This window comes from Lontra canadensis, unplaced genomic scaffold (genome assembly GCF_010015895.1).
Source record: "Lontra canadensis isolate GAN:19392208 unplaced genomic scaffold, GSC_riverotter_1.0 scaffold27, whole genome shotgun sequence".
In the NCBI taxonomy this organism is placed as follows: Eukaryota; Metazoa; Chordata; class Mammalia; order Carnivora; family Mustelidae; genus Lontra; species Lontra canadensis.
In genome coordinates this window covers 6,374,934-6,391,926 of record NW_022631021.1, presented here as the reverse complement: position 1 = coordinate 6,391,926, position 16,993 = coordinate 6,374,934, and the positions used below count along the sequence as shown (strand labels likewise).

At 39.7% G+C, this 16,993-nt stretch overlaps 1 protein-coding gene across 1 annotated transcript in view; it reads right to left on the bottom strand.

The window, feature by feature from the left end:
• Positions 1-8,619: 8,619 nt before the first annotated feature.
• COL9A1 (collagen type IX alpha 1 chain) overlaps positions 8,620-16,993 on the bottom strand; it is an 89,452-nt gene continuing 81,078 nt past the window's right edge. Inside the window, exon 39 of the mRNA XM_032864551.1 lies at positions 8,620-8,968. Coding sequence (XP_032720442.1) covers positions 8,784-8,968 — 185 coding nt within the window. The 3' untranslated portion in view covers positions 8,620-8,783. The remainder of the gene's footprint in view (positions 8,969-16,993) is intronic.

Below are 16,993 nucleotides of genomic sequence, written 5' to 3'. Positions count from 1 at the left end.
AAGAGGGGAACAAAGTCCAATTGTACAAGAGTTCCACAAGAAAAGCCCAACACTGCAGTCTCTTCACTGAATTTCTCATTTGGGAAAAAGAAGGCAGTTTTCCCTCAGAGGTGTTTGATGGTGGAGGCATCAAGCTCTCTTTGGTGCCTTTGAAGCTTAAATGGCCTAGCAAGGTCTTGGGGTGCTGGTATCCATTATCCTTCCGGCTGGATCACTCTCCGATTGTAAGACAAGAACTGGCCATCAGAACAAAGGATGGGATTTGTAGCAACTGGGAAAGAAACCCCTTGATCTAGAAGACGAATGGGTGGTGTCTGCAGATGCGTATTGAGGAGGTGAAGCCCAAGAGCTCTTACGGAGAAACAGTTATTCTGGAGATCCAGGGCAGCCAAGGAAAGCCTTGGGACCGGATATGCAAGTAGCGCTCAGACCAAAGAGTTAGCACTAACTTCAGCGGGAACAGGCACCGTGAAGACCATGTCCTCTGGCAGGGAACAAAAGTATAGTGATCACCAGGCCAATTGCTTTCTAAAGTATTTTTATTGCCTAGCTCTACATTACTTTGAGAGGTTAAAAACAACTGATTTTCTAGAACATGGGGCACGAGGGTGTTGCTGAAATCTAAGCAGTGGGTCCCACAGATGCAGTGAGCGTGCCACCCAGAGCCCTTCCTGCCGCGGAAATGGGGAGACCCTGCCTCTTCAAAGAGAAGCACAGATTCCAGTTTGGCTGAACAGGCTAGAAGGGTTGCTTTTATTTGTTAATTGGAAAATGAATTTAGAAAAACAAGCCCACTGAGATTGGAACAAACTGTGAACAGAGTTGTATAGGGAGGCTTTTGTTCAAACGCACCCGTGAGCTGAACTGGTTTTCTTTATAGATGAATGAACTGCTGGTCAGGTACTGTCTACATGGCTGTGCACACACACAACCATTCAGTTATTTCATATTGAATTATGATGTATATTTTAATTCCAAGTTTGTTTATTTTATCCTCTAAGGTTATTTTATTTATTTCCAACGTTTTTAACTTTAAATTGATTTTCTTCAGTTTTCTTTCCTGTGCAATACCTATAATGGTGCTGTGTTTTAGATTAATGATTGGAATATACATATGCATTTTCTTAGTAAAATGAAAAATTATCCCTCCCAAAAATGTACAGAGATCCAAAATCTGGTGCTATGTGTATATCTTGAGGTCTTAATTTGTTGAACTTTAATTTTCTTGAATTTTCTGAAAGCTTATAATTCATTTGCCACTCCTTAATTTACTTGAACTTTTCATGAAGCTAGACATTTTTATATGTTTTCAAAGATTATTTTTTAATATTAGTTAGTAGGTTGTTTATCCTTTTGCCTTTTTGCTAGTCCAGAAGTACTTATTTTAGCATGTTCATGTTTTCATGAACTTTTTTGCTGCTGGTGATCAGTGCATTTTTCCTTGTTTTCTTTGAGTCTTATATATTCATGAAAGGACTCAGTTCATTTTCTTGTTTTATAACTTCTGTTCGTTTTAATTCCACAGAATATGTCATGCATCCTTTCTTATCAATTGTATATTTAGGAACCTTTCTTTGTCTAACTTCCATTAATTGCTGGGCTGGTTTATTCCTGTTCCAAGAATTTGGATTTATTCAGGTAATGAAAGCAGAATGGGGAATGTCATGTTCTATGATGCAAATGACAAAATAGAGTTCATTAATTCAAGCTCATTTGTTATAACTGACATATATGACTTGATCTGCCTTTGGCATAAGAAGAAAAATGGGACTTTGTCCACCTGGAATGAGGTCCTCTCACCCTACTTAACATTAACCTTCCAACATTTGTTCATGTCTCACACGATCTGCAACCAAGAGTGAAGAGAAAGCCTGGACCCAGCTAACACAACACTAAATATAGTGGACATTTGGCAGTTGCCTAATTCCCTTACTGTCGAGAAAGTGGATAATTAAGTCCCCAAAGTAGGGTGGGAAATTTTCCCCTCCATAATTTGGTGGTTGCAAACTCTGTTGTATCATTTTATTCCATTCCAAAGCATTTGTTTACTATCAGATAGATGTCAGTAGCATCCACAGCAGGGAAGAAGAATTACCAAATTTCTCGAATTATCTCTTATTTGGACTCTAGAATAATTATAGGCCATGATGACAATTAGTAATTAAAATTGGCTTTGCCCTATATGTTTGGATTCCAGTCTAACATTTTATACCAAAATCAGTTAACACTTTTCACATATAAATCTTTCTATGCAAAGAACAAGATATGATTTCAATCAGTATTCCTAGCCTTTGGAATCTAAAGAAGGGAGAATAATTCAAGAGTTTGTTCATTGTTCTTTCCTGTTGAAGATATTAACCACTTCTTCCTAACCATAAGAGAAACACAACCAGTCTTAACCTTTGAAATTTTTCACTCTGTGATTGTAGTAATTTAATTAATGACTTTAAAGTAATCCCATATGCTATTTCTATATTTTATGGCATTGTTGAAACTTAAAGTTTTGTCACTTACAGAGCTTAAGTAATTATCTTAAGATATGTTGTAAAAATGTCATTTGATGTTTGGATTATAAAATATTTTTTTATGACTGTGTTTTAGGAGTTAAATAAGACTTAGCTTTTCTGCAGTCTTTCTCCTCTGTTGAGAACCTGTGATATACCTCTTTTTGTCCACAAGATGGTGTTTAAAGCGACTTGAAACTGAAGAACTGAACAGACTTGCAGAAATACAAGGCTAGAAACAGTTTAGTGGACAACTAAATCAGACCCTTGCCTTTGCACTTATTTTTTTTTTACTTTTATAAATAATTTCTTATTAATTTGTTTTTTGTTAATTTATGTTCTTCCTCATTTTAATTATCTTTACAAAGAAGGCACAATAACCTGTGATTCCTTAGCTGTTTCCATTTTATTTCTTAAGTGGATTTATATACCTGCTTAACTTGTACCTTTACTATTGGTAACTTTAGTTTGTATGCTACCCTCATATTTTGGTGATTGACGTGAAAACACCTAAGTATTCATCCTACTTTTCAGACAGGATATTCTTTTTTTTTTTTTTTTTAATCAGACAGGATATTCTCTCTTGATGGACAAGTAAAAAGCATTAACCTTATCTCAAGAAGTAGACCATTTATAAAATTATATAATGTCTAAATCTCCATAATATTCAAGGTACTTAAAATTTTTAAATTTAAAAATTAGATTTGTATAACGTTTCTATTTTTCTAGAAATATATCACTATTTACAAAAAAAGATAAGGAACATTATTTTTCAAATTACCGTTTTAATTTTCCTAACAGAGGTAATAATACCCTGAGATTGAGAATTTCTAGGTTAAATTATATTCTTCAGTCTTCTCAATGAATTCACAGAATCCTTTTGCACATTGGTTCATTGCTTTTGTTCATTTTTTTTCCACACACAGGTACCTGTGTTCACTTTCTTAACACACATAAGTGTTCATTGTTCTTTCTTCCCAGTGTTCTTTCTTAGAATTTTAGTGTTGAGGGACATATACCCTCTTCCCCACTCTTCATAAACTTTCCTCTCACAGAGCTACCTAGGCTTCTAGGAGGAGGAAATGAAGAAAAGAACTGAATTTCTATCTTTTATGCCTTGATACTTCTAAGTGACTTAGCCCATTGAATTCATTTACTAGTTGGCTGGCAGTAGTAGTAGCATTATTTCTATTAATTTTTTTTTAATTATTAGGAGACTCAGGAAACAAGACAAATGGATGTCTTCAGTTTTACTATGTTGGGTAGCTAGAGCTATAATCCAAACATTTTCCTCAACAAAATCATGCCAGGCTAACTGGTGAGTTTAAACTGAATGAAGAACCAGTTGAGCACAGAAAAAGCTCGCTCAGACAAGCAGACCCAGAAGAGCAAAAACTTACCTCAGAGATAAGGCAGGTTTATAAAACCAAAGCTAAGTCTAAGAATCTAAATGGAAAACATTTTGTGTTCACATAATACAATAACGAGCGATATATGGTACAACTCAAGGAGTTAGCTACTTGCTTCATGAATTTGTCGAAAGTAAATATTAACTTACGGGGTTCTTCAATAAGAATTAAGTTCATCAGAAGGGTGTGCGTCATTTGACCATAATAAGCTTATGGGTGTAAAGATGCTAATTAATTTGCAATTTTTTATTTTGCTGTATTATTTCAAGTATATTTTAGGGATGAATATTTTTTGGTGTATTGATGTATTTAAATTCAGATTGTTTTATGGCATATTTTATAACTATTTATTTTTAAAATAACATTTAGGGTGTATTTTTTGCCCATTTTGTTCTCTACCTTACCTCATCCAACTATTCAAGATTTCATTTGACATACTCAAGTTAAGTGGAATGGCACTGGTTTTATTCCAAATCCCACTTGGATATAATGTTTTGAGGCCTTGATTCCTATATGTCCATGATACATAATGAGCTTTTCACTTATCTTAGCAATAAAGGATTTAACCCTAAATCAAGGAATTCTGAGGTGCAGTTATTAACACTGTTTCTACTGTTCACCACTTCACCATGTCTCATGGCTGAAATCCACACTTCAGCTCCATTCTGGTAGGTCTCAGCCACAAAGATACCCCAAAAGCACTTGTATGTCAAGTGTGAGCCACAAAAATGTCCAGGATACTTGTAACTTGGACTGTTGCAGGTTTCATGTTTATACCATGCTGGAGATGATGCTTTTGCTTGTCATAAGAATCAGTGCTTAGCTCATAATAATTAAGTTTATTACCCATCTCCCTGGCAGCTCATAAAAAACCTGGTCTAATGATTGCGGATAAGAATTACAAGCAGAAACAAGTCAGAGAGCAACCAGTCCTTTGCAGCTTTTGTCCCACAAAAGTGGGCTCACTAAATTCATATAAGATTTATTGATATAGAGGGGCCTGAGCAAGATAAGAAACATCACAGTTAAGTTTTCTCATAAAGTAAGCTCTTACATCATTAATGATGTCAATAGGCAATAAGAAGTTAAATACATAGCATGTTTCCTTAACTAAAATTAATCACATCAAAACACGCCAGTGGATTTACATGTCTGTTTAGACTGGGAAACACTTTACATAGGTCTTACCTATTCTCATCTTCAGGTCTCCTTATGATATAAGAAATTCAACCAGGTGCTCTCTAAGGAATATTCTTAAGTCTTTACACACACAGATCTTCAAAATAGAGGCCAAAGACACATTCAAATAAATCTTAAAAAGAAAGGTAGTTTCTTGGAGCCAGTTTCCCTCATCTGTTCTCTCTCTAGTTAGTCTTAGAAAACTTGGAGTCAAGAGTACGATGTGGAAGCATGTTAGGGGAAAGTTAGCATGGATTTATGAAGACTAAAAATAATATCAGCATCCTCTTTCTGATAACTGGATCTAACAAATAGATTACACTTCCCCTAGTTAATCATGTAAAGGGCATTTGAGCATGTGTATTTATAGTCCTACATTGTAATGGTTAACAAATGGTGATTTAATATTTACTGAGCCATATGCGCTTAATACCACCATCCAGGATCGAAAGCTCACTGAAAAGGGTTAAGTACACAACTGAAAAGGATTTGCTTTACCCAATGAAAAAAGTCTTGACCTATATTGATTGAGCACAAATATTCTTTAATTAAAAATAGTTGAAACACTGCAAAATCTGTAAATGGCAGAATCACTAGTTTGCTAGTATTTTTTTTTCTCATCAGTACTTTTTACTCCTTTTGCCAGGGTAAGAGAAAAAAAAACCACAACTTTCTTGATATTTGGTATGATTTGATGTATTTTTAGTGATCTTCTCCATATATTGGTTTATTTTTAAACTCATAGATATATGCCAGAAACACTGCCGTAGCCAAAATATCAAATAATACGGTCGGAGGTGGTCTTCTAAAGCAGGGATTCACCTTAGCTTATTTCAGGTAGCAAATAAATCAGATTTACTAATGATGTTTAAGAATAGCAATACTCGTTAGACAGCTTGGCATATAAAGTGTCTATAATCAAATCAATGACATAATTGATAGACTACTAGTTCAGACTCTTCTGCTTGACAGAAGTCATTTATCCCAAACCATGCCCGTGAATTTATGTACTCAGTCAACCTGGGAAGTGATTTCCTTGGTTCTTAACCAACCTGTCAGGTATTTGGGGTGAAAATCATATCGTAATGCCATAGAAGAACTGCCTAGAAATAAATCAGCAATCAATTGCCCTTGAGTAATATGCCAGTTTCTAACCAACCTTAATTATTCACACACTCTTCTCTCAGTGAGTGCTCTAGGTGACACGTCACCCAACTCTTAAAAATATCTCAAAGAGGTTTGGAACTTTGTGTTTTGCTAGAGAGAGAGATTTGGCTTAATTAAATGTTTATCAACTCTCTTCCATTGGAGAGGATTTGCTGGATGCTTTTCTTTGCAATTTCTCAGTCAAGCATTTACTGCTTCTGTAAACTATTTCACTTAACTGAATTTACAATGGATTGTTCCCACCATTTGGAATGTGCTAGTTTTGCATAATCTATTCGTAAGTGGCTGTTTCCAATATTGCTTATGGTATCCGTGGGGCTTGTTGTACAGCCTTTTATATATCAAGTTTGTAAAACAGTTGAATGAACTGTTCTTTGAAATTTTATTTTTTAAAAATTTTCTTATGAATACAATATTCTAGAACTGGGAAACGTATTTATTTGGTTATCTCGTTTTTCTTTTGTTGTATTTGATTCTGTCACTCCAGTTAGAATAAAACCATCTTGTGGAAAGACAAGACAATTTCTTTGCATTTATTTGGTTAGATGTTGCAGCACCTAAAAAGGCTTGCCATTTATATAAAGATCATTTTAAGTAATAATGATGAATCTATTTCCAAAACTTATCTATTCCACATGAAGGAAAACCATCCTTCTCAGTGTGTGTAAATGGCACTCATTATGCAGCCAAGTTAGGATCATTCTCCTTAAGCACAATCCATATTCAAATCACAGAACTAGATGCTATAAGCAGTTTTAAAGAAATCCAGGTTGGGGGAAGGGAGGGTAGAAGGGAGTGCCTGGATGGCTCATTCCTTAGAGTATGTACCTCTTGATCTCAGGGTTATGACTTCAAGCCCCACACTGGGTGTGGAGATTTCTTCAATCGATCAATCAGTCAATCTTTTTTTTAAATTAAGGAAATCCAAATACAAATTAAATAATGATTGGTTTGGTCAAAAAAATAGGGCTGAAATTTTTCAATATATAGCAAGTATACACAAGAAAAAAATTGGTATCAAAGATCCTATTAGGGCTCACTCCCCCTTGACTTGGGAGAACAGAATTCCATAAACCAACCAAAGATATCGACTGTTTTGAGCACTGTGCTATGCCCCCAAGAGAAGTTACTGTGACATAAAATTAATATATTAAGTCTGATCAATAGTTAAAAAAATGTTGATAAAACAGCCATCTGTGTGACTATGTAAATAGCAATAAAGTGCTTGAGTGGTCAGGCAATACCTGTCTTATAGGTCAGAACACAATGCTTTAGCTGAGTTGTCATTATAAAATGTCTAAGAAAAATGGTGAAACATAAATCATTTTTGCAGCAGTGAAGTTCTAAATAGGAAGGTGTTAATGAACTGTTGAAACAAAAGCAGTGGTTCCTAACCTAGAAAACAGGCATGGAAGTGGTCTATGAGGTCTGAAACAGTCTGCAAACATGTTTGTCCATATGCTCTCATGTGTGTTCCTGGGATGATGGCTCCATGGCTTTCATCAAAATTTCAAAAAGGTCCTTGAAGCTCTCCCTAACGCTGCACACATACACAGGAAGAACTTCTCTCCCCAGGGCAACACCCCCCAGGGAACAGGAAGGGCTTTTTAATTTCTCCATAGGAAAAAAGCACTAACATTATAAACATACCTATAGAAATACCAGTAACTAAAAAATTTTTCAAAGTATCTAAATAAGTTCAGTGACTTCATTGAACACGATTATTTACAAGAAAACATGCAAGAGATTAAGAAACCATATTTATTTCTTCTTTGGTACAACCAGGGATTTTACCTCAAACCTTGAAAATAAATAACCTCATTAAAACTTATAATGGCAGGATGTTAAAATTCCTTCTTTGCTTCACACAGAAGAGCTCAAAACATTAATGGGCTTGGGAGACAGTACAGTTCAACAAAAATCCAGGATGACTACAAAACCGGCACCTGACCGCGGGGAACCGTGGCAGGCGGCTCCAGGGAGCACAGGCTGCTAGGCGTTTTAAGGACCGGTTCCAGCGGCAGCACTGAGGCTTCTTCCTAACTGGTCTGATAATCCTCTGTATAACCCAAACAGTAATCTGAGAACATCTAAATAAAAGAGGAAAAGAACTACTCCGGCTAAGGAAAACCAAACCAGTCTTCCTTCTTTATTGGCACAGCGGCCCACGATGTGTCCCATAGGCACAGCGCGCTGAATTCAGTTCAACGCCCCGGGAAGAGGATTAGAAATTTATTTAAAGAAAAAAAAAAAAATTTATTTAAAGAGAGGGGTGGGGGGGGGATTGTAGTTGTTTTGTGTTTTGTTTTGTTTTTTAAATCTGATGACTCTCCTGTCGACTCTCCAAAGGCAAAGAAAGAGGATTTATTGGATAGCACCTTGTTTTAAATCCGTCAAATAAGACTTAGGTAATAACGTGGAAGGTAATGCATTGTCGTCTCCTGCCTCGGCTTCGGTGGGGTTTCTACTCCACGCTCCTTTGCCAGGCACGGTTTATGCAGACAGCCACGCGGCACTAAGCTTTTCACTGATCGGGCCCTTTGCTAAATGCCCGTTGCCCAGCCTGCAGGGTGCAGGAAGCTGGCTCGCAAAACCCAGGAGGGCCAGGAGGGCCCGGGGGGCCAGGTACCCCGGGAATTCCTGCCACTCCTGGGGGCCCTCGCTCGCCATCCCGGCCATTCCTCCCGTAGCTGGCAGGACCTGGTTCACCTGAAACACAAACGGTTGCACATGTGAACAGAACCCCGATGGCAGTGAGCTGGCCGCAAGGCACCCACCCGACTCCCTCCCGCAGCCCAGCGGGGTGCACCCAGGGCTTTAGGAAGTGCTTTTGGAAAGGATGGATGAAGATCAATGATGATGGTAAAATTCCTTCACTGGACTTGGGTTTCTTAGAAATTAAAAATGAAAAAATTAAAAATTAAAAATGAAAGGAGGCCTCAGCATCTCCAGTAGGGTAGCCTCACAGTGCCACACAGGTCTGAGCACTGAAATGTGGCTAAGTCAAATTGGGATGAACCGTAAGAGTGTAAAACACACCCGGACTTTGAAAAATGAGTGTAAATTTTATATTAGTGTAATTGTTATTAATGTAATTGTTAGCATAAATGTTATGTTAGTCGCCGTACAGTACATCATAGTGTAAAATTTTAAAAATATATTTCATTAATAATTTCTGTTCTTATTACACGATAAAGTGATAATATTTTAGACACAATGGCTTAAATAAACTATAAAGATTAATTTCACCTGATTCTTTTGACATTGATAATGTGGCTATAGCAGGTTTAAAATTATGCACACAACTCTCCTTGTGGCTCACGTTGTATTTCTCCAGTAGCATCATCCCTAATAGGCGAGCAGTCTCCAGACAGGGAGTACAACTATAGCTCAGTGGTTAGAAGCACAGGATTTAGAGGCAGATAGCTCTAAGTTCTTGCTCTGCCATTTGTGAATAGGGTGGCATTAGCAAGTCATGAATCTTTCAGTTTCTTCATCTCCAAGATGGGATGATACCTTCCTTAAAACTAAATTCCATGTCTGAAAGCCTCTAATAAGTAGGGGCTATTTGATTGTGAGTATATCACTGACGGATGTCTTAGAAGCCTGTGCAGCACACCTGCAAACTTCCCAGATGTTTTCCCATCAGGGGTTCACCCCTGGGTGAACTTTATCATGGCCTGCATTCCTCGGGAGCATTTTGTTCCCTTTGTCATGTACAAAGGTTGTTTGGTCACCCCGTGGGGCACGCTCTCTGAGGCAGGGCACCCCATGGCAGGGAGGAATTTCTGCTGAATGCTTACCCACCCCATCACACCAGCAGTGTTTCCCCACTATTAGCGTAAAGATGGCAGGAAGCAATCGGTGTGAGACAAATTGTAGGTGCCATGATGATACAGTTTTATAGAGATCCTCTTTCCATCTCCGCCCTCCTACCTGGGCCATTCCGCTGAAATAGTGGACTTGTTCGTTTATGTATCTGCTTAGATTCAGTTACTTTCCTTCTTTCTCAGTGGTTTTAGTTTTCTTTTTCTATTTTTGTGGTCTTATTACACATGTCTTTTATTGGTCTTATTATAGTGGTCCAGTCTTACTAAATGGTCTTATTACATATATCTCACATACTTTCATTTACTCATTTTATTTTTTTTAGTTTTTTCATTTATTTGACAGAGAGAGAGCACAAGTAGGCAGAGCAGCAGGGAGAGGGTGAGGGAGAGACAGACTCTCCACTGAGCAGGGTGCCCTACCTGGGGCTCGATGCCAGGACCCTGAGATCATGCCGAAGGCAGACACCTAACAGACTGAACCACCCAGGCGCCCTCTCACATACTTTTAGAAGAAAGATAGATCAGAGATTTTATTTTACATATAAGATCTCATTCTACCTATGATGCTTACAATTAGATCCACACAAAGCAAGAATATAGAACAACACATTATTAAGTTTGAATTATCTTTGATTCTCTCCATCTCAAGCCTATAGATAAACAGAGAGGTAAGTGATTTCCCCTAATCTATCCCATAAGCCTCCATTTAACTATATTAAGTTGTAGTGAAGCAGATGATTGTGTTTTCTTCTAAAGACAAGGGCCCTGAGAAAGTTTTTCCCTAATCAAGAGCACCTGTAAATAAATAAGCCTCTAGCAGAGCCTCTCCAGGTCTCCTGACACAAAGCGTTGTTCAAAGTCGCTCTTTGAAGGTTTAAAAGATAGGCCAGAAAAAGGTGCGCATAAAGGGTAACTTTCACACACCTTAGGTGCAGCAATGTTCCCATGGAGACATACCATGTCTGCCTTCACAAAATCAAATCAGGATGAAGAGGAGAAAATGCCTAAAGGAAAGGTCACAAACCAAATGACCACAGAGGCAAAGCGGATAAGGCAGATCAGGGTAGGCGAACAGGGGGGAACCCAGGAGCCAACCCCTGTTTTTGTAAATAGTTTTAGAACAGAGCCATGGCCATGTGTGTATGTATCACCTACAGCTGCTTTTTCACTACAAGGGCAGAGCTGTCTAACTCCCACAGAGACCGCAGGGCCCACAGATCCAAAAACTCTGGTCCTTCACAGAAAAAGTCTGCTGACCCTTAAGGAAGTAAAGAAATGGCTCTGGATTAAGAATGCCCTGCTGTCTTTACAAGAAGAAAAGTGATAACGCAGGTCTAATGAAAACTGATCTAATGAGAAGTCCCACCTCAGTGGTAGGGAGGCAACAGGGAGGACTGAGGCCTGTGGCAGCTCTGCTCCAGCCCACGGCTGCCACGAGGGAAGATGGGCCAGAGCCTGCAGAACCTCTGATAATTGTCAGGGAAAGCTCGAAGCTGAGTTCTTGAATAGGTCTCTCCATTTCTAAATGTTAGGATTGAAATTTTTATTGAACATTTGTAGAACCTCGTGCCTAAAACCTTAAGGGAACTAAAACCTTAAACTTAAGGGAATTTATTCTCTACTACACACCAATATTAGAAATCAGAAGGAAAGCTTTTTCGGTTTTCCTATGTGGTGCCGCATCACTACACATTCCAGGAGAGGTTTCTCACTTGCTGCATTTATTCCAGATTCCCGCTCATCCTCTGAAGAGAGAGTTGATGAAGCCATCCTGTGTACCCTCGACTTATTTTATGTAAAGCACATCTAGTCCAATTCTCCCTTGGGCAAACACAGCAAGTGACCTTCGGGAGCTTTTATGATGTCACTGTCATCAAGGTCGTCATCCTCATCAACACTTACAAACTATTTCCACTTTACCATGGCCATGAACTGTGCTCAACGTTGATCCTATTCTCCTCTTGTGTGAACTTAGAGTTCAGAAGGCGAAATAATCGTCCATCGTCACATAGCTAGAGGGTGTTGCAGCTGGAAACAAGGGCCCTTCGCCGCCCCTCCAATCCAACCTTACTCGCAGAGCCACTGATGAGCTAATTCTGCCGCGGTGTGTGCGCAACTGCGCGTGTGCGTGCGTGTGCCTGCGCCGCAAGTGTGGGTGGGGTGAGTGTTTTTTCTTTAATTCTTTGCACCTGAGTTGACTAGGAAGTAAAAAGAGGTACAATCAACAAGAGTAGTACTGATTCTTCTGGAGCTCTAAGTGTCCTAAGAAACTAAAGATATTTTTACTGAGGTTTTTGTCCTGTAGAAATGACCAGGGGAAGAAACCAGCCGTCACATAACAGATCGTCAGTTTCCGGTGAGCCCAGACCCTGGGCATTTACTCTCAAATGTTCTTGTTACTGTTTAGGAATGTAATTTTGGGGTGACACTATGTCACAATCCAAATCATTCAAGAAGTCCAGCAGCTTCGTTAGCAAATATCTGTAAACTACCCTCCAACTCCTCAGAAGAAAACAGATCTGAAGTGTTCTCATTGTGCTTTGTCTGCCTCATGGGTGTGTTAGCTGCACTAACCAGCTAATGATTACACAGTTTTCTGAAATTTCAAGGGCCTATAAAAACGTTATGGCCGAACAGTGTTATTTTTAAAAATAAATGTCTGTGTTATTCTCTGTGTGAACACTAGAGGGTAGTCATGTTACACTGACAGAGACCAGTCCCTCCTGGAACATTCTGAAGGATCTAACACGTGGGGCAGAGTGAAAGGGACCGTGTAAAGGCCTTAAAAAACCACCTGCAAGTAATTTTCAGCATTAATTTATCCACGGGTTATGTAAAATATGTGTCAGAGACTTCCTTACAGTTCTCACCTTATGTAGAGCTTACTTTTGTGGTGTTTAACAAGCATATATGTTTAAGGAATTGGCATAAAGTGGTTTGTGTATTTAAGATCCCCACGGCCAAATATAATAGTTGCAGTGATGGAAATAGGATAAATGGCTACTGCTAAACCAGGCTACACTGAATGTGCCTTTGGTTTGGGGCTTGTTGGGGGTTTTTCCACTCAATATTCACAAGCAAAGCTCACCTCTGGGCAAATTTTGCCTAAGAAACCTGAATAGCCCAGTTGCCTAGCATGACCCTGCACAAAGCCAGATCTACCCTTCTCTCCTCATCCAAGAAGGAAAAGCATGTCAGCCCACAAGCCACATTCTTGGTGGTCACAAACTTCTGAGTCCTTATCTATCTGGCTTCTTCCCCTCATGAGTTTGAATGCACAGTGGAGATCAGAACCTATTCTTAAAATGTTTCCTTAAGATCCTCAGAGCGGCAAGGAACTGGTCCCAAGCAGGCAAGTTCAGAGGCAGCAGGCATAGAGGGTTACTCTTAATGAGACAACCCAATCAAGCGATACCACCAAAGGCCTGTGGTAAGTAACTGAAGGTAGGGGCAGGGGGTTGAGGGCCTCTAAAGCCCCAGGGATCTCTATTGTGATCTGCTCTGCTCTGTGAGAGACAAAAAGGAGTCAAGACATTAAATGGTTATGGGACATGCTGAAGTTACGTGGCTAGAGTGGCAAAGACTAAACTAAAAACAAACATGACTGGAGAGCCAGCTCAACATTCTGTCTACCACATGAACCTGGACCTAGGAAGTATGAATCTCTGCCTCTGTCACTGATTACCTGAGAGACCTTTGTCAGAGCAGGTGACCTTTGTAAGTCTGTATATCCTCAAACACGAACAGAGGAATACAAAATGATCATAGCTAAGTTTGCAAAATGCTGGCCATATGCCAGGCACTGTTCTAAGTGTTTCGCATGTATTCACGTGTACGTAGATCTTCCTGAATAACTCTAGAGGGTACCTGAGCGTATTAACCTTGTGACACGGAGGGGAAATGGAAGCGCCAAGAGGTGAGGTAGCTGCAAGCAAGTGACAGCGCAGTTTGTGCACCCTGCAAGCCTGGCTCCAGAGCCCGTCCTCCCTAAGTACCCATTCTGCCTCCCTCGGGCTGTGGGAAACAGACTGGAGGATTCGTGGGAACTTCTTAGACAAAGAGCCCTACAGCCAATCAGTGTGGTGGTTTTAATAATGATCTATGATCCATATGAAGCAGCGTACCATCACAGCCCAAAGGGCCACGAAACACTCAACACTGAACAGAGAGAGATCATATGGAATGGAGACGAAGAGCTAAAACTATCTACAAAGAGCAAAGGAATTCTGATAATTGATAGATAATTAATGCATTAGTTACGTTTTTTTCAAATATATCATATATCAGATATGTTTGCGTCAGAAAGAATGATCAAATGAACTTTTTTCACCCAGGAGGATTTAAGTCCCAAATCCAAGTCCCAATAGAAGACAACAAGGAAAGTTGCAGGATATCCTGCTCTGCAGGTTTCTTTTAGGTACCAGACAAGTCCCTGCACAGAGTGCTATTGGCAGTTCCTCCAGGCCCTAAAGTCCTATTACTATTATGTTTGTGAGAGCCCAGAAACCACATTTCTAATCACATTCCAGGTTCTGCCAGGGAAATTAAAAAGCCCAGCCTCTCAGTGGACAGTGAACTCGTTTAATAATTTACTGTGAACCAGTACTTTGCATTTATGATTTGGAGTCGGAAGTCACCCAACGTCATAGAGCCAGTAAGTGACAGAGTCGGGATTTGAACCCAGGATATCTGAACTGTGGAGCTCCAGATAGCTCACTTGCCCAGTGCTAGCTTAAGGAGACGAATGACTCAAATAGCTCTTGTTTGGGAGTGATGGATTGGGGAAATTGTTAGCTAAGCGTATTCATAGTGTAGATGAGAGAATGTGAGCTGACCTAAAAACCAGAGAAAACCAAAGCACCCAGCTGATGCTTCGAGCACTAAAGCACTTGCAAAACTGCATGCTTTTGAAGTGTGGCCCAGGCTTTTAAAATATAATCTGAAACTCAGATTTCCCATTAAATAATGTCAGATATCCTCTCAAGGGAAATATAATAAAAGCCCAGATTTCAAAGTGGTACCAGGAAGCAAGGGACAAGGACTGGCAAGAGGCAGAAAGGAAAAGGCAAAGGGCAGGTGCCCCAGTCCTGAAATAGCCCACAACCGTTTTTAACAAATCATATTTAAGTATTAAATCCAAGACCAGCTATAACAAATTAATTTTTTCTTAAGGGAGACAAGATGGGGACCAGGCAGAGCTGCCAGGGATGAGCTTGTCCTGCCTTAACCATTGTGCCCAGCCCACATATCTGAGGAACTAAAAAGCAAACCAGGCACGCCCCCTTCTGGGAGAACAATGGCCCAAGAGCACATGGGAACCCCTCCCAGTCAGATTGAGCAACTCTGAGTGCAGTTACTGCAGATGGAGACTGACACGTCCCCTCATGACAGCCTGGGACACTGCATGTACAGAGCTGGGTCTGCCTCAGTCTTCCCATTTGAAACCCAAAACATGGTTTATCAACAGAGTGTTTGAAACTAACAGTCACCAGAAATGGTCATCTATTTTTGCTAAAGGAAAATCTTGTCAAGAATACAAGATGCTGGCCTGAGAACTGTTACATGATTTGTCAACAAAGTGGGAGAAGGAGAAATTGTAAGGCAATCCTATAATATATAGATAATTAAGTAAATTGGAATGATATTTTTATCAGCTTTAAAGCACCTATCGCTACCACTGATAAAGGAGGAAAGCACTCAGTACATTTTATTTCCCTTTCCTCTGCTAAACATCCATGAGTGAATGCAAAATTTATCATACACTGAAATCTTCTCTTGGTCCCGTGTAGTTTCAACCAGATTTTCTTTCCTTTTCCAGTCATAAAACCTCCTTTTCCAATCACGAAAATTTATCAATTTGTGAAAGCATTTTGACAGACCCATGAATCACAGTTTTGCATAGCAGTGTTTGAACCGTCTCCAAATGTATTCATATTTTTAAAAAAAAATTTAATGAGAGAGCAATTCCCAGGAGCAATGAAATGGATAATGAGAAAGCAGTGATGTTTTTGGCTGCAATTAGAAACATGATTGAATAGGTAAGCCTGTCAGAATTGGAAAATGAGCATTTCTTTTTCTAAATTCCCCTACACCAAGATTTCCAAATCCACTGTGGAAGCGTGGACCACCCTTTCTCGGCAGAACCTCTCACCCTGATTCTCCTCAGCTCCAGGGTTTGGAAGACTTACTTAGCCCAGCTGTAAGGGTTCGCTAGGAGGCTGCATGTCATTCGGGCACTTAAACCAAACTGACTTTCTGTGCTGCTTCTGTGGTGGGGCTGGTAGGCCATTTCCCAGAGGATGAATGTGTGGCAGCTTAGGCTGTGGGGACAGAGTAGCCAGTGTGTAAAGACAGAACAGGCGCCCAGTGTGCAAAACCAGGCTCTCCACACAGAGGCAACTTTGTCACTTCAGCCAGCGCAGCTGTGATACGTGGCTCGTGCATGGTTCTTTGTGGCTATATGAATAGGAATGTCCAGGTTTATTTTATTTATTTACTTTGGATATGGGTTTCTGGAGGGTCTGGATATTTGAAACAGGAGCTTGTAAAATAAGACTTCGGTTACCCCCTATGCAACATGAGTAGTTTGAAAACTTGGATTAATTTTCTTGTTGCACTGACTTTTCGGTTAAAAAAATAAACGAGAAACTATCAATGAGGCTAACAACGGCTAGGGCCTCATTCATTCAGAATTTTCTAACAAGTGCATTGTGGCTGGACCTTGACGTGATTTTTTAAAGTCATCTATTCAAGAAATTAATATTTTAAGCTCTGACACTTGTTTTCTCATGAGGAACACAGGCATGAAGGAGAACCTGGGTGGCTCAGTGGGTTAAAGCCTCTGCCTTCGGCTCAGGTCATGATCTCAGGGTCCTGGGATCGAGCCCCACATCAGGCTCTCTGC